Source organism: Petaurus breviceps, unplaced genomic scaffold (genome assembly GCF_028583685.1).
Source record: "Petaurus breviceps papuanus isolate PSGF00001 unplaced genomic scaffold, PetGlider_PUasm1.0 558, whole genome shotgun sequence".
In the NCBI taxonomy this organism is placed as follows: Eukaryota; Metazoa; Chordata; class Mammalia; order Diprotodontia; family Petauridae; genus Petaurus; species Petaurus breviceps.
The window spans coordinates 3,319,154-3,344,696 of record NW_027186376.1 but is presented as its reverse complement, the minus strand read 5'-3'; the positions used below and the strand labels follow the sequence as shown (position 1 = coordinate 3,344,696).

The window sequence follows — 25,543 nt, the reverse complement described above, 5'->3', positions numbered from 1 at the left end:
TTCATTCATTTGATGCTTTTGTTTATTCAACAAATTCATTCATTCATGATTTCTCCCAATTTTCCTTCCCTCCCTCCATACCTGCTCACCTGCTGAACAGTGAATTCCGTGAGGAAGGAAGGTCCTATATAGTCCTGGAGGTCTATAGTAACAGTCACCAGAATTTGGATTGGATGATAAATTTAGATAACATGAAATTTCAATGGAGGAAATATTGTTTAGTGAAAGTGATTGAGGGGTCCAGAATATCAAGGGAATTAATGAAAAGAAATGCTAGGGAAGGTGGACTAGCTATACCAGATTTCAATCTGTATTATAAAGCAGCAGTCATCAAAACTACTTGGTACTGGATGAGGAATAGAGGAGTGGATCAATGGAATAGATTAGGCACACGAGATTCAGAAGTCAAGGACTATAGTAATCTATTGTTTGATAAACCCCAAGACCCTGGTTTTTGGGATAAGAACTCACTATTTGACAGAAACTTCTGGGAAAACTTGAATATAGTATGGCAGAAAGTGGGCATAGACCATTATCTAACACCATATACCAAAATCAAATCTAAATGGGTGCATGATCTAGGTATAAAGGTTGATACTGTAAGCAGTCTTGGAAAATAAGGAATAGTTTACCTGTCAGATTTGTGGAGAGGGAAAGACTTTATAACTAAACAAGAATTAGAGAACATTATGAAATGTAAAATGGATAATTTTGACTACATGAAATTGAAAAGCTTCTGTACAAACAAACCCAATGTAACCAAGATTAAGAGGGAGGTGGGAAATTGGGAAAGAATTTTTACAACCTATGTCTCTGACAAAGTACTCATTTCTAAAACATACAGAGAATCAAGTCAAATTTATAAGAATACAAGTCATTCCCCAATTGATAAATGGTCAAAGGATATGAACAGGCAATTTTCAGAGAAAGAAATTAAAGCTATCTATAAGCACATGAAGAAATGTTCTAAATAACTATTGATTAGAGAAATGAAAATCAAAACAACTCTGAGGTACCACATCTCACCAGTCATATTGGCTAAGATGACAAAACAGGAAAATGACAAATGCTGGAGAGGATGTGGGCAAATTGGAACACTAATGTATTGCTGGTGGAGTTGTGAACTGATCCAGCCTTTCTGGAGAGCAATCTGGAATTATGCCCAAAGGGCTATAAATAATTTCATATCCTTTGACCCAGCAATACCACTCCTAGGGTTATATCCCAAAGAGATCATAGAAGTGGGAGGAAGACCCATATGCACAAATGTTTATAGCAGCTCTTTTTGTGGTGGCAAAGAATTGGAAATTAAGGGGGTGCCCATCAATTGGGGAATGGCTGAACAAGTTGTGGTATATGCATGTTATGGAATACTACTGTGCTATAAGAAATGAGGAGCAGATGGACTTCATATTTACCTGGAGAGGCTTATATAAACTGATGCTGACTAAGAAGAGTAGAACCAGGAGAAATTTGTACACAATTACAGACACAACGTATGTATGATGACCAACTTTGATAGACTGGACTCTTCTCATATGCAGTGATATAAGTCAATCCCAAAAGACTCATGATGGAGAGAAATGTGTGCATCCAGAGAAAGAACTAGAAAGAACTGAGTTTATATCCAGATGGAAGCAAAATACCTGATCTTTTTTCCTTTTTTTTTGTTTGGTTTTATGTCCTCTTTACCATTTTTCATTCCATGTGATACAATCCGTCTTTATAACCTGACTAATGTATAATGTGAAAGTATTTACAGATCCTATACTTGACTATATGCCACCATGGGGTTGGGGGGGGAGGGAAGGGGACAAAATGCGAAACTCAAGGAATTGTGTGATTGAATCTTATAAACTAAAAGTAAACAAACAAATTAATTTTAAAAAATTAAAAAATTTTTTTAAAAAAGGAAGTGATCGAGGGAGGGAAGCAACAGGGGAAAGGAGAATTTTGACTAGAGATCCAGTGGCAGTATGAGACAAATTGTAGCCAGTACTACAAAAGATGCCAAGGGAAAAAGGGTCGTTAGAGATATTCATACCTCAGCTTTGTTTAGAAGACTGAATGAGTTAAGAAAGAAAGATGAATGTTTGCTAATTATTCAACAGGCATTCCAGAGGGCACAGTGGAAGGAGTGAGTACTTCTAGAGTGGGAAATTAGGAAGGCAGTAGGATTGTAGTAGATAAACCTGAGGGAATACTCAATGTTTGATGGGGAAATGGTGTTTATACAATCTACTCCAGGAGTTCAGGATCACTGGGATGGGAAAGAATGTGGGTTCCTTGAGATCCAGTATGAGAAGGGACTGTCCAAAAGTGGGATAAGCTTCCTTGGGAAGTAATAGGTGTCCCTGAACTAGAGACATTTGTTGAAAATAAATGTCTTATTTTTGTTGTTGTTGTCCTGAAGTAGGCAAACATCAGCAACAAGCATGAATATTTATGTATACGATGAAGAACAGAAAACTAACATGCATGAATCCATGATTTTCCATTATGTACAGTTTTGTTTTGGTATTACTGGTGTTCGGTCATTTCAGTTGTGTCCAATCCCATTTGGGGTTTTCTTGGCAGAGATTCTGGAGTGGTTTGCCAGTTCTTTTTCCAGCTCATTTTGCAGATGAAGAAACTGAGACAAACAAGACTAAGAGACTGGCCCAGGGTCACATAGCTAGTAAGTGTCTGAAACTGGATTTGAACTCACAGAGATGAATCTTCCTGATTTCAGGCCTGAACTCCATACACTACACTGCTAGCTGCCCTTTCTTTGGCACTAGGGACTTTCAAGCAGCAGATGAATGATTACTGGACATAGAAGTTACTGAGGGAATGCCTTGTTTGGAAAAGTTGGACCTGGTGGACTTTGAGGTCCCTTCCAACTCTGAGTTTCCAATTCTATGAGCTGGTCCAGCACTGTTCACATTTCTAGTGAATAATATGTTAGTTTACAATGCATATGGTTTGAAACAACTTGGGATCATTGAAAACAAAATTTACCAATTCAAACCAGCCTAGTCTCTTCCTCTCATTTAATTCTGTGTCCTTTCAAAATATGTTTATTGATGGAACAATCTAGTTGCTAGGCATCCCTCCAATCACACTGCATTATCTAACCCATCCTCTTGGTTTTTATAGGTAGTTTGTGGCACTGTATTCTTTTGAGTGGCTATAGGTTTCCTTAATCAGTCTCTGAAGTATTCTGTGTCTCCACAAAATCAATGCAGTGTTACCTGCAAAACAAGACCTTGCAATCTATAGGGAATCCCTCCTGCATTTGGACTCAGAACAGAACATTCTCTATACCAGACATAAAAACTTTTAGAAAACGTATGTCTTCAAGGTAAATATTTTATTTACTTTAGTAATAAAGTAAAAGTAAAGCCCCTCCTACTTCTTACATTTTCTGTTCTAGGAAACTTCTTAGCACTGACACTCTATGTTCTAAGGTCCCTCCTAGTTCTGACATTCCTTGTTCTAAGCATCTTTTAAGATCACTCATTTTCCATTTTTGTTTTTGTTTTTGCCTTGTTGGAGGGTAATTGGGGTTAAGTAACTTGTCCAGGGTTACACGGCTAGTTTTTTTGTGTGGGTGTTAAGTGTCTGAGGCCGGAACTGAACTCAGGTCCTTCTGCCTCTAGGACCAGTGCTTTACTCACTGCACCACCTAGCTACACCGCAATTGGGGTTAAGTAACTTGCTCAAGGTTACATGGCCAGTTATTTTGTGTGGGTGCCAAGTATCTGAGGCTGGAACTGATCCCGGGTCTCCTGACACCGGGGCTGGCGCTCTTACTCACTGCGCCACCTGGCCGCCCCTCATTTTCTGTTTTAAAGCCCCTCCTAGTTCTGACATTCTCTGTTTTAACACCCTTCTTCCCATTCCCTGTTCTAAGTTCTATCCCAGTTCTGACATTCCTGTTCCAAGGTACATTTCAAGTCTTAATTTCTATTGGGAGGGTCTCTCCCAATTATGATATTCTATAGTATAAGGTTTATCTCATCTGTGACATTCCATGTACTAAATACCCTCTCAGTTCTGACAGTGTAGGTTCTAAGGGTCCTCAACAAAACATTTTCTACTTTTTAAGGCACTTTCCAGCCCTGCACCCAACTATTATTGCTGCTGTTATCATGTGTTTCCTGAAATTAGGGAAAGTCTCCTTTGCTAGATTGTAAGCTCCAAGAGGTGTGACCAGGTCTCTTATATAAACTTATTTTCACATCACAGAGCACTGAACACAACAGGGACGTCATCAGTGTTTATCGAGTGGGACGCACTTGACCCCTGGTCCTGATCCAGGAGAGAAAGAGAAGGCTGATGGGAGTGTTCAACTCACCTGTGGAAATTAAGAGCATCTCCGCACCTGTGTGACACCTGAAAGGCCAGCCCCTTTCCACTCTCGGGGCCTCAGTTTCGTTATTGGACTAGGTGATATATAAGGTTTCATTCAGCTCTAATTCCTGCAAGCCTGGGATCCAGAATAGGGTGGCAGGTGCAGGGTTAAGGGAAGGCGGGGCTCGGGGATGGGGTGGTTCCGAGGACTGGGGAGGAGGAGGAGAGGAGGAGCCACGGGTGCATTACGTCACCTTCTCCTGAGCCCTGGTGCTGCGGGTGCGGGCTCCTCTCTGGGGCGCGGTGCTCTGTGTGTGTGTCTGCGTGTGTGTGTGTGTGTGTGTGTGTGTGTGTGTCTGTGTGTCTGTGTGTCTGTGTGTGTGAGCGTCGTGGGGGAAGAACCCAGTCAGCCTGGAGAGAGTCTCACTTGGTCCTCCTCCCCCGCACCCCCTCTGGCCAGGGAGCTCAGTCCCTCTGCGTGTCTGTCCATCTGTCCCCCGGAGCGTCCAGACTTCGCTGGGGGAGGAAGCACGGGAGAGGGAGGGAGGGAGGGAGGGGGCCTGGGGACCAGCTGAGCATCCAGTCAGGGTTCCAACCAGCCGCAGGAGGCGGCGGCACGAGGAAAACCTGGGGCCGGGGACCCAGGACCAAGGACAGCGGCTTCCTCTGGCTCAGTGCAGCATCCTTCCCTCCCTCCATCTGCAGGAGGCAGTGACTGTGCCCCAAGGAGAGAGGACCAGGGGCCAGATACGAAGGACCAAGGACAGCGGCATCCTCTGGCCCAGAGCAGCATCCTTCCTATACATCGCAGCTGGAGGAGAGAGGAGAACCAGGATAGTTAAGGGCCAGGGGCCAGGGCCAGCAACATCTTTCCAGCTGAAGCTGCGGGAGCGGCGGTGGTGAGGTGGGGGGGCAGGATGGCAGAGAGCGAGGCGGAGACCCCAAGCACCCCAGGCGAGTTCGAGAGCAAATACTTTGAGCACCACGGGGTTCGGCTGCCGCCTTTCTGCAGGGGAAAGATGGAGGAGATTGCCAATTTCCCAGTGAGGGATAGCGACGTCTGGATCGTGACCTACCCCAAGTCAGGTGGGAGCTTCACTCCTTCTCTCATCCAACCTCTGTGGGGTCATCTCTGTCCAGAAGGGTGCCCTTCCCCCACTCCTATCCCTAGATCCTCTCCCACATCTCCCTTCTTCGGACAGGGTGGGTGGGGCTGTGGGAGGACTTGGCTGCACTCAGCCTGGGGTGGGGCCAGAGGGGGATGGGGGAAGGTTTGGGAGCCTGGGTCCGGGTGGGGAAGGGCAGCAGGTGGGAGAGAAGCTTGACTCCTGGCTCTCAGAGAAGAAGTCATGGATCTAAAATAGAAAGGAATCTTAGGGATTCTAGTTCAATTCCTTGTTTTGCAAGGATATTGGGGGTACTGAGTTCCAGAGAAGGTAAGGGGTTGGCCTAAGGTCACACAGAAACTAAGGGCCTGAGGCAGGATTTGAACCTACATCTTTTGACTCCAAACCCCAGGTTCTTCTCATGGCCAGGCTGTTTGTGGAAAGCAGTGGTATGTGTGTGTGTGTGTGTGTGTGTGTGAGCGAGTGCAAAATTGAGGGAGGAAGAGACACATTTAACAGGTGCTTCTGACTACCCAAGACACTGGCAGGCCCTGGGCTTTCTTGTACTTTAGGTCAGTCCATCCAAAAGCAGGAATCCAGATTGATCAGTGCAGGGTTGGGTAGATGCTCAAAATGCTGTGCAACAAAATCTCATTTCTTTAAAATGAGGGTACTGAGCTACCATCTTGCAGGTCCCTTTCCAATTGCAACATTCTTTGAATGCAAGGCTGGAAGTTAGGAGATCTGGGTTTGAGTCATGCTTTTGCTGTTAACTTGCTGTGTGACTTCGGGTGAGTCACTGCCCTTCTCTGGGCCCTTTCACCCACCTGAAAAACTAGTGTGTTGGATCAGATGACTCTGATGTATCTTCCATTCCTAACATTTTAGCATCATTTAGTATCACCCTGGCTCCACTTGGCAGGTTAAAAATTGGTTGTGATTTACTGTTATGCCTTGTGTGGCTCCGAAATCTCAAAGTTTTGTGTCAATTAAAGCCACCTGGGTAGGTCCAGGGCTCTCTTCAACTGGTGTCTTCCTGGTATTTGCAAAGAATGAAGTATGATGTCCTTAGCCCTTCTCAGAATCTAGGGGTCCAGTTCCATCCCTGATTTACTGTGTGACCTTGGGCAACTCACTTCAGCTCTGTTTCTACCTCACCTCCAACCATATTGGAAAGGAAGAGATGCTTGTTTGAAAACAGCTATGGGAGTCTTCTGAGTAACTGGTCTAGTTAGAAATGTGGTGGGATAATCCATCTTCATCAGTCACTATATTCCAAGTGCTTACTGTGTGAATTGTGTTCTGGTGAATGGGGGTGGGGGAAACAGGGATGCATAGTGGGAAAGGACTTGGGTTCTATGCTGGGTTCTGTCACTAATTAGCTACATGATACCAGGATCTCAGTTTCTCTTTCTGTAAAATGAGAAGGATGGATTCTATGCTATCTAATATTTCATCCAGACTGTATGATTCTATGAAATATAAGATCTGGTTTCTGCCCTCAAGGGGCTTATAATGTAGTTGAGGGAAAAGGAAAGATAGCATGAGAATATCAGAGATGGAGAAGTATCTCAGGAGACCACAGAGGCTGCCTCTTCTTCCCTGATGTAGTTGAATGGCAACATTATTTCAGGAAGCACTCTGTGACTTCCCCTCCAACATAACCTGGCACTGTTTGCCCCTGTCCAATGTACTAATGTGGACAGGAAGTGCATTAGAGCTACTGGGTGGGAGACCATGAGCTTCACCAATGGCATACAACCTATATCCTCTAAATTGCATCTTCCCCAGTCTCTACACCTGTAGAGCTCTACACACAGTAGGGGCTTAAAGCTGATTTCCAGAATGAATGGCCCAGGAATTCCCCAGGGGTGCTGTGTTGGACTCTTTGCCCCTTCCCTATATTGCTCCAGACAATTCTGCTTTTGAATTTGTTGTTGTTTTAAAAAAAGATCCCTCTTGATGGTTGCCAAGGACCAAGGCTCCTTGTCCCTCCTACAGAGCAGGTCTTGAGTACATACACAATTCATCTAATGGTTCTATAATGGGGATCCACATAAGCCTCATGCTTTCTTCAGATGAGTGGATTAAAAAAAAAGTTATCATTTTTTCCCCTCCCAAGTCTTCACCACCTTCCAAGAAAGTTAAATGTAGTTGGGGGGCACAAAGATTTAGGTATCTTGAATATCAGCTTCCTTTGAGTCTCCACTGTTTCTGTTATTTCATCCATGTGGGCACTTGCTTCAGTGATACAGACCACCCCTTATCCAAGCCTGCTAATCTTGTGTCTTGGCAATGTCCTCCTGAAAATCCTCCAGAGAGGGGAAAGGTCACCCAATGGGCTGGGGAGGGCTCATCTTCTGGTTTTAACCTTATTTTGGTCATGGACTTTTTGGGAGAAACTTTTTAGGACAATATTTTTAAATAATTGAAGAGAGTGCTCAATTTCAGTTAGAGCTTAGTGAAAATAAAGATGTCATTTTTCCCACCCATGTTCAGGAGTCCCCTGAAATAGACTGATTTCTTGCTTTTAAAATTTTATATATTTTTATTAATTTCATGAAATATCCCCTAATTACAGTAAACATTTTAAAATAATCCCTAAAATTATTCAGTTCAAATTTTCTTCCTCCTTCCAACTCCTCCCTCTTCCTTGTGAAGGCAAGCAATTTGATATCGATTATACACATGAAGTTGTTCAAAATATATGTCCATATTATCCATGTTGCAAAAACAAAACACAGAGAAAAAAAATCAAACAAAAAAATAAAGTTTTAAAAAGTCTGCTTCAGTCTGCATTCAGAGTCCTTTGGCTTTCTCCCTGGAGGTGGGTAACATTTACCATCATGGGACCTTTGGAATTGTCTAATTGTATTATTGTCTTCATCAGAGTAGCTAGATTTCCCACAGTTGATCATCCCTACATCGTTGTTGTGGCTGTACAATGTTCTTCGGGTTCTGATCACTTGCTTTTTGGTTTTGTTGTTGTTGCTTAGTCATGTTTGACTCTTTGTGACCCCATTTGGGGTTTTCTTGGCAAAAACACTGGAGTGGTTTGCCATTTCCTTCTCCAGATAATTTTCATTGTTGTTCAGTTGTTTTAGTCATATCGGACTCAACAAGACCCTATTTGAGGTTTTCATGGCAAAGATACTGGAGTGTTTTCCATTTTCTTCTCCAGCTCATTTTATAGGTGAGGAAACTGAGATAAATAGGGCTAAGGGACTTGCCCAGGGTCACACAGCTAGTACGTGTCTGAGGTCGGATTTGAACTCAGGTCTTCCTGACTCTAGGCCCATGCTCTATCCACTGTTCCATCCAGTAACCCTCTCAATTACTTTGCATGAATTCATGTAAGTCTTTCCAGATTTTTCTGAGAGCCCCCTGCTCATCATTTCTTATGTTGCAATCATATACCACAACTTGTTCAGCCATTCCCTAGTTGATGAATATCCCTTCTATTTCCAATTCTTTGCTACTACCAAAAGAGTTTATTTTGTGATTGTCCCTTTTTTTAATCTTTTTGGAATCCAGACCTAGTAGTGGTATTTCTAGGTCAAGGGTATGTATAGTTTATAGCTCTTTGGGTCTATTTCTAAACTGTTCTCCAGAATGGCTGAACTAGTTCACCAACAGTGCATTAGTGTCCCTCCTTCTCCACACCCCCGCCAACATTTGTCATCTTCTTTTTCTGTCATGTTAGTCATTCTGATAGGTGTGAGGTGGTGCTCAGAGTTATTTTAATTTGCATTTCTCTAATCAATAGTGATTTAGAGTATTTTTCCATATGACTTGATAGCTTTGATTTTTTTTTTAAACTGCCTGTTTATATCCTTTGACCATTCATCAATTGGGGAATGGCTCTTTTTTCTTTTTCTATTTTTTTCTTCACAAATCTGGCTCAATTCCCTATATATTTGAGAAACGAGGCCTTTATCAGAGAATCTTCCTGTAAAAATTCTCCCCCACCTCAGTTTCCTGTTTTCCTTTAAATTTTGACTACATTAGTTTTATTTGTACAAAAGCCTTTTAATTTCATGTAATGGAAATCATATATTTTATTTCTGATGACCTTCTCTATCTCTTGTTTGGTCATAGAGTCTTTCCTTATCCATAGATCTGAAAGGTACATTTCAGTATATTCCCCTAATTTACTTAGGCTATCACCCTGCATGTCTAAATCATTTATCCATCCTGACCTTATCTTGGTATGAGATGTGACCAACTCCTTGTTAAGAGGCTCTGCCCCATCTATGATCAGGTGACTCACTGTTGCCATCAGTGTGCCTGCCTCTCCTAGCATGGCCCCTTTTCCTGCCTTTCTCTTGCCTATTCTGGCTGATATATTCCGATTAGCTGCTTATAATCTGCTGTGAGCTGGAAAACCGAGAGCACCAAACTTGGTCAAACAATGTGTAAAATAAGAATAAATAGGCTTTGTGTTATGTCATGAAGGTGTCTCCTTTGATGCATACACTTTAGTCAATGGAACTGGTGGTGATGAGTTTCCAAGTCTGCTGTCCCTATGTTTCCCTGATCCCAAGCTAGAAGCACTCAACTTCCTTCTCTCCATTTTCAGGACACTTTGTTCTTAGCTATTTTCTGGCGCTTACTCTACCTAGCATTATAGTTCTCTTCCTCACCATGCAGTCAGCTCCTTGAGGGCAGGGGCCATGTTTAACCTTGTGACCTGCTGCCAGAAGAACTGAGTGGCCTTCTCTTTGTCTAAGCTCTAGTCTGTCATGGACTTCAGTCCCTACAGTGAGCCAGAGATGGGGATAAAATAATTTAACAATTGGCTCTCTGAAAAGCACACCCACTTTTCAGTTTAATCAGCATTAATAATGTCCCCATCACTTTATTAAGACTAGACAATCAATCAACAAAACAGTAAATCAAGCCTTGATTTATAGGGGCAAATGCCTCGACTAAAAATTTAACAATTAGTGGTTTTTAAGCTAGCTCCATCACTCTTGTGAGGAGAGGGAATATGACCCAGAGAAATCAGTCAAGGAGTGTCAACCAGTTTTCTAGGCTGGGTTCAAGGGACGAAACAAGATGCAACTTAGTTGAAGGGGAGGTTGAGGGGAAAAAAGTCTTGATTAAATATACTGGTTTGTTCAGACCCTGCAAAGAGCTGCCTGCCATTCAAGGCTGTGTCACCAATCAGGCCCAATGAGTCAAGGCTAGTGCCAGCAAGCATTTTCAAGAGTAGTTATGGTGTAGTAGAAAGATCATTAACTTGGTCAGGAGGGGCTTTCATCTCAATCCCGCTTCTGATGGCTCCCAGTTGAGTGACCCTGGGCTAGTACCCTTACTTTGGGGAGCTTACATTTGCTCCTAATTATGGTAAATAGATTAATACTTATAGGACCTACCTCCTAAGCTTGCTGTGGAGAAAGTCCTTTGTAAACTCTAAAGACCTAGAGAAATGCAAGTTGTTAAATTAAATACCTCCTGAAGGACAAGGATGTATAAAATACCCATCTTCTCCAGTAGCATATTACCTAGTTAGGAAGACCTATCTACCCTTAAAAGGATATCCAACAGATATTATTGTGTCCATTTTACAGAAGGGGAAAGTGGGAACCAGAGAAGTCACTTACTTAACTTATATAAGGTTATACATAGCTTGTAAGTGTGATTCAAACACAAGATTTGAATCCAGTTCATCTAACTTCCAGACCAATGCTCTTTGGTTTTTTTGGTTTTGTTTTTTAGTTTTCAAGTTTCACTTTTATAAGATTTCAAGCTACAATGTTTTTCCTCCCTCTCTCCCTCCTCTCCCCCCGTCCCCAAGGTGGTATGCAATCTCCAATGTTCTTTGAATCATGGGCCCAAAAGACCTTTGAAATCATAGAATCATAGAGCTGGAAGGGTCTTTGAAATTCAGTCCATCCTCCTGCCTTAATTCTGCTTGTACCTAAACCATCCCAAATGGCTTGGAATCTGCTGAAACAGCCTGTGGATATTGGAAGGGATAGCATTTGTGAACCTTCACTATGGCTTCATCCAGATGGAAACCAAGCTTTTTCCTTCTCCAGATAGGGGCAGAGGTCAGGAATGGTAATTAGAGTGCCGCATTCTGCCTCTGATCATAATTGGTGCATTAATTACTATAAATGGTACCCTAATCCTATCCCCACACAAGCTCCCTTCTCTGTCTGTGCATCATTTAGAGCCCAGTAGCTGTGAGCACATATTCCTGGCTATGACAAACACATGCCTGGAGGAATCAGCACTTCATTCATTCATTCTCTCCTCCATTCATTCAACAAACACTTATTAGTCACTATGTTCCAGACACTGCATTAGGCATTGAATTGGGGATGGAAAGATGAAAAGGAATCAATCCCTGCCCTCAAGGAACTCAGTTCTCCTTGGAGGAACACAGTATGTCTACAAAAAAGCCAATACAAAATATCATTATATGGCTTTAATGTAGGGAAACCCATTTACATGAGGTCTCTCATGTGCTCTTCATGAGAACCCAAAAGGGATATACTAATCTTATACCCATTTTACTTATGGGAAACTGAGCCAAACTGAGGTTAAGTGACTTGCCCAGGTCCCACAGTTAGTAAGGCTAGATTAGAACTTGCCTTCCTGACTCCAGGTTACATGCTCTATTCACTAGGCTACTAAGTTGCCTATATTTACAAAGTAATTTGATGATGATGATGATGATGGTGATGGCGGCAGTGGCAGCAGCACTAGCAATTGGAAAGAACAGGGAAGGCTCCGAAAGACAAAGGTGAGGATGGAGGGCATTGCATACCTAAGGGAAGGGTGGGAGCAAAGGTAGGGAGATAGGAGACTGAAATGTGCCAGGTATGTCAAGGAGGTCAGCTTTCCTGAAGAAGAATGTATAAGGGGAAGGAGTCAGATTGTGAAGGGCACCAAAGCAGGGGAAGTCTTGAGAGATGAGGCCTCTAGGCAGAAAAAAATCATGCTTCAATGTGCATTCAGAGTTAATCAGTTCTCTCTGGAGGTTAATAGCATTTCCCATCATCAGTCCTTCAGAATTATCTTGGATCATTGTCTTGATCAGACTAGCTAAGTCTTTCATAGCTGACCATCATTTCTGTTACTGTGTACAGTGTTCTCCTGGTTCTGCTCACTTCACTTTGCATCAGTTCATGTATGTCTTCCCAGATTTTTCTCTGAAACCATTCTGCTTGTCATTTCTTATAGCACAATATTCCGTCATGTAGCACAACTTGTTCAGCCTTTCCACAATCAATGGGTTTCCCTTCAATTTCCAATTTTTTGCCACTATAGAAAGAGGTATCAATATTTTTGTGTTCATAGGTCCTTTTCTCTTTTGTTTGATCTCTTTGGGATATAGGCCTAGTATTTCTGGGTGGGAGGGTATGCACAGTTTTACAGCTTTTGGGGCACAGTTCCAAATTGTTCTTCAGAATGGTTGAACCAATGTACAACTCTACCAATAGCACATTAGTGTCCCAGCTTTTCCATTTCTGGTCAAGCATTTCTCACTTTCCTTTTATGTCATGTTAGTCAATTTGATAGGTATGAGGTGGTACCTCAAGGTTATTTTAATTTGCAGTTCCCTAATCAATAGTGCTTTAGAGCTCAATAATCTCTCGATTGCCAAATCCAACGGTCTTTTCTCAGCCCTCATTCTTCTTCAGCTCTTCGTGGCCTCTGATACAGTCACTTCCTCCTCCTTCATATTCTCTTCTCTCTGGGTTTTCAGCGTGCCACTCTCTCCTGGTTCTCCTCCTCCCTACCTGACGTCTTCCTCTCAGTTTCCTTTGCTGGATTGTCCTCCAGATCAGACCTTCTAACCATAGGTGTCCCTCAGGTTTCTGTTCTGGGTCTTCTCTTCTCCCTCCATACTCATCAGCTTCCCTGGATTTAAGTACCATCTCTATGCTGATAATTCTCAAGTCTACTTACCCCGCCTCACCCCAAACTCTCTGCTGACCTTTAATCTCTCTTCTCCAGCTGTCTTTCAGATAGACACCTTTGTAACCATTCTAGAACACACCCTCTTCTCTTCACTTTCACCTTTCTGGCACAAGCCCTCATCACTTCATGCCTGTATTATTGGAATAGGCTGCTGGTAAGTGGGGTCTGACTGCCTCAAGTCTCTTCCTGTTCCAGTCCATCCGCCATTCCCAGCCGCTCTTAATTCTGGTGCCTCCCCTCTCAATGATTTCCTATTCGTCCTGTAATGTCGCCTATTTGTACACATTTATGTGCTTGTCTCTTCTGTTCAATTGTGAGCTCCTTGAGAGCAGGGGCCATCTTTTGCCTCTCAATGTATTCCCAGAGTTTGGCACAGTGCCTGGTAAATAGTAGGAGTTTAATAAGTGTTTACTGATTTCTATCTATCTTATACTATATACATAGTTGTTTTCACGTTGTTTCCCTAAATGAAATGTAAACTCCTTTAGGGCTTGGACTGTGTTTTTCCAAATTCTTTGTGTCTCTGGTGCTTGGCCCACAGCCTGGAACCAAACAAGCACTTAAGAAATGCTTGCTGATTGACTGACCGGATGGATGGAGATTGCAATGAATCTGTGCCTGCCCATCCTCTGAGACTCTTGCCCATAACTTCACCATGAGGGTTCTCCCCAAGGACTGGAAACTCTTCTTAATTTTTCTTGATGTCACAAGGCTACTGTGCAGCACTTGGATTTCCCTGGTCATGCCTTGCCCTTTTTATGTGACCAGTCTTTTTTTTCCCATCATACATTTCCCTGAGAGTATCCTTTATCCTGTTCTTTGGGGTTCTTGATTGGTTATTTGTTTCAGCCTGCTCACCCTCATTACTCTCTGTGTGACCCTCCTTTTCATTTCTTTGGAGACTGTTGCATCCCATGTCCCATAGTCATAGACAGCAACACCAGTAGAATGCTGGGGTGAACAAGATAAACTTCTGTGTCTGGGTGTTAAAAAGATAGGCTTTTGTGGCAGTGGTCACATTGGGTGATGGACAGTTCTGTGTGATTTCCTAAATGAGATCCAACCTGGCCATCTCCTTGCCATTCAGTCCTGGACTTGGTATCCATTTGCAGGGGCCACCTATGTTATTCATGAAGGGATGTAACGGTGTATTGGAAAGAGCATTGGACTGGCCACTGAGAGGCTTGGGTTAGAATCTCTGCTCTGACAGCAGCTGTGATTCCAGTGGTGGAATTTCAAGCCCTAGAAAGGGGGAGCTTTTATGGGGATATTCAGCTACTGTAGTCCATATGAGTCTCTCCCTTTTTGAAGTCGTGCAGCACTCAGGGCCTGGGGCATACTGCTCAGTCTTCTACAGATATAATTCTATAGAGCATATAGATTATAGATCCCTATTGATAATAATAAAGAACTCAGGTTTATAAAGCTCTTCAAAGTTTGGAGAGCCTTTTACATACATACATTTGATCTTTACAACAACATTGTGAGCTAGGTGCTATTATTATCACTGCTATTTTACAGATGAGGAGACTGAGGCTGTAAGCAGTTAAAGGACTTACCTAGAAGCAGCCAGTCAATAAGGATTTATTAAGCACCTACTGTATGCCACACACTGTGCCAAGCACAGAGTATACCAAAAGAGGCATAAGTTCTTGTCCTTAAGGAGCTTACAATCTAATGGGAAAACAATAAACAAACAAATATGTACAAATAAACCATATACAAGACAAATAATAAATCATAAACAGAGGGAAGGTACTAGAATTTAAAGACATTGAGTTGCATGGTTCTAAGTGTCCATGACAAGATTTGAATGCAGATCCTTCTGAATCAAGGCCAGGGCTCTGTCCACAAGGCCATCTATATAGCTTTAAAGGCCAGATTATCTATACACTCCAATTTTAGAGATGAGATTGCACTAATTGCACTAAGCTGCAGAATCATGAACATTTATTAAGCCCCAACTGTGTGACAGGCATTGGGGATACAACATTCCTGTTCACAAGACATGAGAAGAGTCCTTTAAAAGTGAGTTTTTATGAGTGTGCCTTGAATCCCACAAGGGAAATGTCAGTATCAGACATGGACTCCAAGTATGCCTCTTGGAAGGGATGGGGATGGGCAGGAGAAGAGGCAAACAACCGAGTCCCTGAAAAGGGTCTTTAGGCAATCCTGTGTTTGTGAAGTAACGGCATCCCTCCTTTGTCCTAAAGTCATGGGCTGTCTGACCTGGGAGGAGCCTTAGGGATCATCTCTTGTAATTTCCTCTTCTTCTAGAGCTCAGAGATGAGTGGGGACTTGTTCCAATTCACAGGCTTAGTCTTAGAGACCCTTATCTCCAGACTCCAAGTCTTTTCCCCTTCTTAATAGAGGGCTATTTTCTAGCTCATCATCCTCATCTCAAGAAAAAGAAGAACTGAAATTCTAGAATCAATTCAGTTTTTTTTTAAATTTAAGTATCTCTGCTTAAATTTTTGCCCAGGGTATGGGTTGGACTTTATGAAACAAGTCAAGTGACTGAATGACCAGAATCTAAAAGACTGGATTTCCATGGGGTGAGGAGGAACAGGTTGTATGGAGAATCCCAGCTGTCCCTCTTTCTCCTTGTGCACTTCTCCCTGCTGAGGAAATTGTGCAAAGCATAGTTTAATCTAGACTGATATGTCTGCTTTGGACCTAGGAAGCTCACTTAATTCTGAAGCTGGATGAGACTTTTCAGATTTCATGGTTGGGTTTTACCTCATCCTCCCTATTCCAATTAAAAGATATTGATGAGTCCCCAGGGAAAGGGTTTAAATGCAATGTAACATAGAAACAAGTTGAGAGAATACATTAATATAATAATATTACTATTATCAATCACTTGAAAAATCCTCATCTTCATTAATAGTCAAGGAGATGCAAATTAAAATAACTTCAAGGTTCTACATCACACCCATCAAATCAGCAAAAACAATCAAATGCGAAGGAACTTAGTGCTGGCTGGATTGTAGAGAAATAGGCACACTCATTCATTGATGGTGGAATTGCAAATTCATAGAGAATTTTCTTTTATTTATGTTCTCTTTCTAGAGAACAACTGACCAGAATGCAAAGTTACAAAAAGAGTCATATCCTTTGACACAATGATTCTATTCTTGGGCATAGACCTAAAGAATATTAATAAAAACAGCAATGAAAATCAGCTTTGCTCAGATATTGTCATCACTTTTCAACGTTCAGCATTATATGTAATTGCACAAAATGTTCACTAGGAGAGCGCATAAATGACTTGCATACTTATATAGAGAACATCATGATGCAGTGAAGGCTGGTAAGTCATGCAAAGCAAAAAGTCAGCACCAGAAGAAGGGAAAGCATGCTAAGATCACCAGAGGGAAAGGGGATGAGATTGAATAGACTGAGAATTGTGATGGCAACCTAGAGGGAGGGAGGGAAAAGATGGGAAAGTCTAGGCACTGAAATGAATGAAAATGGAAAACTATTTCATTTTAAATTCTTACTGTTATATTTTGTTTTTATGTCACCTATATTTCCCACTCTATCACCTTCCCAGAGTGCCAGCCTTTATAGTAAAGAATAAAAAAGAGGGAGAAAAATCAGTCCGACAAAACTAACATATCAACTGAGTCTGATGTTATATTCAGTGTTCCATACTTGAGCTCCCTCACTTCTGCAATACATTTTTGGGGGGAAGGGATAGTCATTATAAGCTGGTTTATCTTCAGAGATCCAATGCCTTCTAGCCCTCAGATCTGAAAGATTCCAGAGGTTTTTAGTCTCAGAGTTCCAGGTACTTCCAACCCATGTGACCTTGGGGTAATCACTTATCCTCCAAGGCCCTCAGTTTCCTTATCTATAAAATGAGCATGTGCAACTTGTTGGCTTCAAAAGCCCCTTGAACTTGACCAGGGATTCCTATTTTTGTTTGTGACATGGACACCTTTGGAAGTCTGCTGAAGCCTATGGAGCCTTTCTTGAAATTGTATTTTTAAATGCACAAAACAGAATGCAGAGAATTACAAAGAAAACTGAGTAGGGTGAAATACTGTTAGCAAAATATTTTAAAATCATGAATGTCAGTTTAATAATAAGAGCTAGAATTGAAGTGGCACTTTACAGTTTACAAACACCTCACTTTACCCTCACAAAAACCCTAGGAGATAGGGTCTATTCATATCACCATTTTACAGATGAGGAAAATGAGGCATACAGCAGTTAAGTGACTTGCCCAGGGTTACTCAGCTAGTAAATGTATGGGGCTGGATTTGAACTCATCTTTTTTCTTTTTTGCTTTTTGGAGGGGGAAGGCAGAGCAATTAGGGTTGAGTGACTTGCCCAAGGTCACACGCCTAGTAAGTGTTAAGTGTCTGAGGTTGGATTTGAATTCAGCTCCTCGGCCATGCTCTATTCACTATGCCACCTAGCCACCCCTCTGAACTTGTCTTTCTAACTCCAGGTCTGGCGCTACATCCATTACCCCTTGGCTGCCCTAGGCTAAGAATCCCTTCTCTAGATGTCTGATGATACAACCCTGTGAATTCCTTATAGCCCCAGAATTCTGATGGGCTCCACTGCTTTCTGACCCCAGAGCTAGCTCCAAAGTTCCAATTGTCTTCTTCCCGGGAATCCTTATGGCTTCTCATCTTGCATTCCAGTGGGGTTCAAATGGAGCCTACCACTCCAGCCTCCAACATCATTAATGCCCAGTCTGCAGCCATTGGTTTCTTGGCCTTTGTGGGGCTCAGCAAGGCTGCCATCTGACTAAAGCACGCTTTGGCTCCTCTTACCTACGCAGCAAGGTGGCTCCAAGCACAAACGCCCTCCTGCGCTTCTATTTTTAAACCTAGCCTTCTCTTGACATCAAATTGGATTTGCTGTGGCAATTAGACTGCCTCGCATCTGCAGTCACAATTATGAAAGTCAAGCCCCCTCTCTGGGGTTGGGCTCCTGCTTGATAAGGGGGAGGGTATGAGCAGCGGGTGGAAGAGGTGCCCTCCCCCTCAGCCACCTGTCCTTGCTCAGGCCTTTTGTTTGACCTGGGACCTCCTCCTTCTCCACCCCTATTCATTCAGGAGCCTAAATAGACTTGCATCTCCCTGCTGAGCCCAGGAAGGCATTAACCCATTCAGAGAAGGCACCATAAACTCTCAGGTCCAGCAGAGTTCCAGAAGTCTGGCATGGCCCTAGCTCAAGAGGAGGCTGTACAGGAGGGGGCAGGCTGACCCAAACTTGTACCTGAGCAGGAAAACGCTCAGCATACTCCTGTGATCATTCAGACCCTGCCTTTAGATCCTCGCGGATCTCATCTCAAATCATGGCTCTTCCTCTTGCTGCCTAGGTGACATCTTCTATCTGACCCTTTCTAACCTAGTCCAGACAGACATCTCCAACCCTGTTAAGTGTTACTTCCCTTACTGCCCTGTGTGATCTGGCCAAACTGGCCTTTCTGCTGTTCCTCATGCCCATTCCATCTGCCACTTGCACTCACTGTCCCCTTTGCCAGGAATTCACTCTCTCCTTGCCTCTGCCTCTTAGAATCCCAAGTTCCCTTCAAAACACAGTTTAAACCCCATGTAGTACATATGAAGCCTCTCCTAATTGCTGGAGCCAGAACTACCTTTTAAAAAATCTGCTTTCTCTTTTTTTATAGACCTGCACATGTACAAGAGGCCAGGACTGTTTCATTCTTGTCCTTGTGCCCTAGCTCACATGGTCTAGCACAGAATAGGCGCTTAATAAGCAGCTGTTGGTCTTATTAACACTGGGGCTCCTCGTCCCCATCTGGAGAGTGCCGGGATTGGCCCGAAGGACCTCAGAGACTCCTTCCAGCTAGAACGTGGATGATTTCCTGAGTTCTTCAGTTAAATGTGTGCTCCCCACCCTAGAATGACTTTGTTTTTATTCAGTATATATGCTGTCTGTGCTTCTCTGTGTGCAGAGAGTAAGCCCCTTGCAGGCAGGCACTGTTTCATTGCTGTCTGTATCTGTCTTCACAAATGCTTGTTGGACACAATCAAACGAAAATGGAAGGTCCGCTATTGGACGGTGCAGAGCTCTCGCCCTTTTTCTTCATTTCTCTGTGCAAGCTTTGCACGTCACAGGTGCTTTCTGTGTTTCTCTCCTCCAGCCAAGCCGCCCTTCTGGCTTGTGCTCTCCCACACACGTGATATCCCCAGTGGAACGGAACCTGCTGGAAGGCAGAGACTGTTTCTGTCCTCGCGTCGCCAGTGCCCAGTGCTGTAGTTGAACCTTGATATCCATAGTGATGGAGAGATTATTGAATTTTATATGAACTGTTCAGCGACGGGGCCATGGGGTCTTTAAATTCAGGGTGGCAGAGCACAGCAGCATGGCAGCTTCTGCACCCTTAGCTGTCCACCCCTCTAGTCAAGAGAGAGTCCTTTTCTGGACTGGAAAGTTTGGCTCAGCCACACAGCAAATCTCAAGCCAGGAAGGACCTTGAGGACCCCTAGTCCAGGCCTTGCCTGAGCAGAAATCCCCCTCCAGCATTCCAACCAAGTGGTCATCCATTGACCAACGTGCCAGGGCAATTTGTTGGGCAATGGAGACAGCAAAGACAAAAGTGAAACAGCCCCTGCCCTCAAAGAGCTTATGTTCTATTGGGGAGAAAATATGAAAATGCATACACCACGTGAAGACATGCATTGTACACAGACATACATGTATATACACATACATACAATGCGGACATACATCTATGTACAGGATAACCACAAGGTAATTGGGGGAGGAGTTTTATTTATGTCGAAGGTGACACTGGGGTTAAGACCTGAAGGGAACCAGGAACTCTCCGAGGGGAGGGGGCACGTCAGTCATGAGGGCAGGACAGTACAAAGGCACAGGGTTCAGAAGTGGGAGGCTATGTAGAAAGAGCAGTGACAAAGCTTCTAGTGCATGAAGAGGAGTGTTTGGTACGAATCTGGAAATGTATTTGGGGCCAGGCCGCAAGAGCTTTAAGTTCTAAACAAAAGGGCGTATTTGTATTTGGTTCTGGAGGTAATAGGGAGCCACTGGAGTTTAGAGAGTGTGGAGTGGGGGTCGGTGACAGAGTTGGGAGAACCACTTGGGAGGAAATGGAAATACATTTTGGAATCCTTTTCGTATCTGTGTGACAGTTTTAGCCTGAAAGCCCATGGGGGCTCAGGTAGCTCCTGCTGCAGAAGTCAGTCAGAGAGGCCTGGTAGTCCCCTCCAAACCTGTGGCTCACATTTTCCCTGCTTGTGCCTACTGGGACGGTGCCAGCTATCTTAGGGAGCCACATAATCACAGACCCTAGCCTCTCAGAGCTGGGAGGGATGTTGGAGGTCATGCAGACACATCCCGGAAGGGATGAGACCAAGGAAGAAAATGTGTCATGTAGCCAGCAGGCCAAGGAGGTAAGTGGGGCAAGATTTGGGGGCAGCCATTGGCCATTGGTTTCACAACCCAGAGAGAAAATCCTTGCCAAGTGCCTTGGTAGTGGTTGGATTCCAAAGTGGCTTGAACCTTAGCCCCTCTGCGTGGTAGTTCTGATCTGAGGGAATGGGGGCATGAGCTGGAGTCTGCTCAGATCCAAAGGAAAGAGCTCACCAGCGCTGCCTCCGGGATTCAGTTTCCTGACTCAGAGATGCTTCTCACGTATCCTCGGGCCCATCAGGAAGCAGCTCTGGCCTTGCTGGCCCATAGCTGCTCAGGTGCCTTTGCTTCCTCCCTAACTATGCTGCACTTGGAGGATTCAACCTCAGAGAATGCAGAGTGGGGTTGCAGTGAACATTCTCACCTCCCAGGGCAGGCTTCACAAGGCACGAGCTAGCCTAGGCCGGAGCCTGCACTTGAAGAGCTGGCTCTGAATCCTGGACCTGACATTTTTCTAGTTGTCTGATCTATAAGCTTTGGTTTCCTCCTCTATAAAATAGGGCCCCTGGTACCTGCATTACCTTCCCTACCAGGATGTTAGGAGGAAAATACTTTGCAAAACAAGTTCCTTTTGCATATGGGTTGGACCAGATGGTCTCTGAAGTCCCCTCCAGCTCTCGAATTTTGTGAATTTATGAGAACTGTGAAATAAGACTGGAAAGAAAGGGTAGCAGTCAATTGTGAAAGTCTTTAAATGCTAGACTGAGCTGTTTGTAACCAATCCTAGAGGCAATGGGCAGTGGCTTAAACATCCTCGTGGCAGCGTGTGCTTTGGGAATATCGCTTTGGGAGGATGGGAAGGAAGGGCTGGAGAGGGGAGGCAGGGTGACCAATTAGGCCTCTACAAGGTCATTCAGGACACTCCACTAGGATGGCATCCCCTGTGAGTGATGAGAAGGCGATGGATGTGAGAGATGTGGACAGCAAGATTTGGTAGTGGGTGACGGGAAGTGATGGGCTGGGGATGACTTCAAGGTTTTGACCTTGGGTTACTGGAAGGACGATGGTGCCATCCCAGAAATGGGGGAGTAGTGGGAAAGGGCAGGACAGTATGTAAGTAAGAGACATAATGACGTGGAGTCTGATGGAGACAATGAGTGTGGTGTGAAGTGCTTTTGGCTCAGACTCTAGGAGCTCTCTGGAGGAGGAGAAGGCTTTGAGCTGGAATATTGTGCAATGATTCAGGACAGATATGCATGGTAGGTAAGTCAAGCCTTGAAGGGTAGGTGGGACTTAGGTCCAAATGAGAGGGGTGGGCATTCCAGGCAGGAACAATTCAGAAAACTGGTTCCCCTTGACCTTCGAGGGCAGAAATAGAAGCAAAAAGAGGAAGTGATATATAGCAGGAAAAGTTCTGAACTTAGAGTCACAGGACCTCAGTTTGAATCCTGACTCTGCTCCTCCCCATCTGTGATAGTCATTGTCTCCTCTGGACATTAGGCTTCTCATTTCTAAAATAAGGAGGTTGGACCACCTCAACTCTAATCTCCCTCCTAGCTCCAGAGTAGAAGGTATTGGAACCATTTCACCCAAATAAGAGCTCTCCCCCAACAAAATGGGCTGCATCCAGTAGAGGCTGGCAAGTGGGTGCAAGGGTCCTGTCCAGCCTACACTCAGAGAGACCCAATCCAAAGAAAGAACCCAGGAGCAAGTTGCTGGGCAGATAAATCATTCTGTGAGAAAGGCGCTTCCATAGCTTGGGCTCTGCGCAGGCTGCAGGGAGAGGGACGGAGGTGGTCCTGGGGCACATAGAAGTGTTTCCAGCCCACCTCCCAGGACTCCTGAGGGAAGTCCCCACAGAGGGACTGGGAGCCCAAACCATGAGCTCAGGCTTTTACAGGAAAGTGCTAGGCCTTCCTAGAAGGAGACTCCCTCTGTGAACCCCAGCAAGGGCAGTGCTGGAGGCTGGGCTGTTCTCTGAAGGCTGCCATGAGGTATGCCAAGCAGGCAACATACCTGGTCTCATCAGACCCTCACAACCTCAGGTGAAGGGGTGTTGTCCAATCAATCTTCGCTGATTTAAACCCCTATGATATTGAGGACCGTGCTAGGTACTGGGACTAGAAAGACAAGAAGGAACATCATTTTGTGGAATGACGTTGATCGAGGCCCCAGGAATATTCGGGGAGTAGGTTGGGGAGGGGGCTTAAAGGGAGCCAAGCCTTCGGAGAGAGGGCCTGGCTGGCTCAACACAGGGAAGAATCAATCTTCACTCTCTCCTACAGAGATGCGCCCTCTTGGCAGCTGAAGGCCTGCTATCGATGTGCCTGCTTTGAAACAGTCCATTAAGGGGAGGCAATGTGCACTCTGGTTTTTTATGGGTTCTCTTCAGAGTTATTTTTGGTTTCCTCCATTTGTTTCCTCTCAGAGGATTCCCAGGCTCGCTCGCACCGTTCTGGGAGTAGAGTGTCTGGCACAGTGAGAAAGCCATGGAATCGTGGACTTTTGGGTTTTAGTGGGACTTTTGGGACCAGAAGGGTCACCGGGTAAGCTAAGGGGGACCCTGGACATCACCTCATTTTCTAGAGGAGGAAGCTTGGGGAAGAGTTCTGTCCAAGGTCCCCTGGTGGGCTGGTGGGGGAGCAGGGCCTGAGGTTCAGTTTTCCTCACTTTTCACTATGTTGTTTTGGGTGGGCGGAGCTGGGCAACCTTGAGCCTGGATCTGCAAAGGTGGCATCTGACATGGTTCTAAGTGGGCCTCAAGCAGTTGAGGTACAGGGACATTGAAAGAGCTGGGGAGAAAGAGAGCTGTCTTTACTGCAAGACTTTGTCCTGGCTCAGAAGCAAACTCCAAGGTCTGCCCTGAGGGAAGAGGTAGACAGAGGAGAAGGAAAGGTGTGTCCTCCCCCTCTTCTGAGCATCTTAATTTTCTCAGCTTTGATGCCTTCCCATTCCAAGAACCCTGCTAGCATCAGTCAGTCTCATCCTTGCACTTGGTAGCCACACCCCATTCTTCAACTTCCTTGTTTCTGCCCAGGGTACCACAACCCTCCTAGAGTCATAGCCTTGGGGTCATCCCGGGATTTTCCTCCCCTTCATTCCCCATAGTCAATCGATCATAAGTCAGCGTTGATTCCTCTTTCATACATCTCTCACCTATGTTCCCTTCTCTCTACTCACATCACAACTACCCTGCCCCTCAACCCCCCTTGTCTGGACTGTGGTACATAGCTTCTGACTGTCTCCTTGCCTCATTTCTTCTCTCCCCAGTCCATCTTTCACACTGATAACAAAATGAAATTCTTTTGGAAAATGGATTTGTATTGATTTTTTTTTACATCATCCACATTTCTCAGTATATCCTTTCCCCTTCCCCTAACCAGAAAGTCATCCCTTATAGCAGCAAAAAATAAAAGATGATTTTTAAGAACAGCTCAGCAAAATTAACCAGTATCAAAAAAGTCTGACATGACATTGTAATGAGAATGAAAATTTTTAAGATCTTCCCTGCCCCTAGGCTAAAGTGCACCTGGAGCCTGAGGTGGGAGGCTTGTTTTTCAGTAGATACTTTTTGATTGGCCAGTGGGTCCAGAAGGTTGTTACATTCTCTGAGCCAGGAGAAGGCTATATAAGCCCTGATGTGTAGCTTTGTTTTGGAGGCTCACTTTGAGAAGTGTTCTGTGATGTGATTTGAGACTCTGGGAAGCTGTTGTTGAGAGGCCCCCGGCTTTGAAAAACCCAGATGTTGATTTGGTATGGATGTAATGGTTGGACAGTTTGGAAAACTGTCTACTTGATCTGTTTCTCTATCTTGATAATTCTGTGTATTCTGAAGTTCAGGGTGCTGACCTTTTTCCCTTGAACGAGGTACATGTTTGACTGATTTAAGTAAGCTTGTTAACCCATTTTGAGTTGTTTTCCTTTAACAAAGCAGATCTAAGAACCTGTGTTGGCAGCCACCCTGGGGACGCTGGGGTGCTTGCTGCTACAGACATGCAGTGGTCCATATCCACAGTTCCCTTTCTTTAGAAAGACACAGGGAAGGGGCCTTCTCCTATCTCTTCTTTGGGGTCAAGCCTGGTCTTTGTGTAGGTTGGTTTTCTGGTTCTGGTCCCTTTGCATCGATTCATATGTTTTCCCTTCCATCATGTCCATTGTTTCTCATGGCACAGTAACATTTCACTGCACTTGTGTATTCCATGATACAGTACTTTGTCCTCAGGAAGGAGGAAGTAATGGGATTGTGGGTATCATAGAGAAGGGCCTCAGTGACCAGAGGGATGGAGACAATGGGTGACACTGCTGCTAAAAGGGCTTAAGGAATAGAGGAGGGCAGCTGAATGGGGTCCTAGCATGAAGTGGATTTTAGAACCCGCGTTCCAGTTATGAATCTCATCAGGGAGTCTCAGTGATGCCCCAAATCTTTGTGAAACAGAAGGACAGAATGCCCTGCTCTAAGCACGCGGGCTTGTAATTATTTTTCTGAGGACACTGACATATGATCTCTTGGATGGGCCCCAGACCCAAAATAACTTCCTTAACAACAGAGCCCCTTAATGCTTAAGTATTTTATATGCAGCTGTTGCCAGGGCAGTGCCCAGGAGGGGCCTCCTGCCAGGAGGGGAGGGGCCACTCGTCTCACCAGTCCCTTTGGCTACTCTTTCTACCCAGCACAGGGCAGTGACTATAGCGGGTGCTTGGTATTAGCCGTCCAGTATTCTGTTGTCTGACCGTATTGTGAGCTTAAGCAGAACAGTTACCTGATTCGACAAGAAGAGTCTTTCCAACTCTCCAGAGTCTTAGAGGTA

General features: G+C 44.3%; 1 protein-coding gene across 1 annotated transcript in view; it reads left to right on the top strand.

The window, feature by feature from the left end:
- Positions 1–4,884: 4,884 nt before the first annotated feature.
- SULT4A1 (sulfotransferase family 4A member 1) overlaps positions 4,885–25,543 on the top strand; it is a 45,726-nt gene continuing 25,067 nt past the window's right edge. The window contains exon 1 of the mRNA XM_069102905.1: positions 4,885–5,421. Within this exon, the coding sequence (XP_068959006.1) occupies positions 5,253–5,421 (169 nt within the window). The 5' untranslated portion in view covers positions 4,885–5,252. The remainder of the gene's footprint in view (positions 5,422–25,543) is intronic.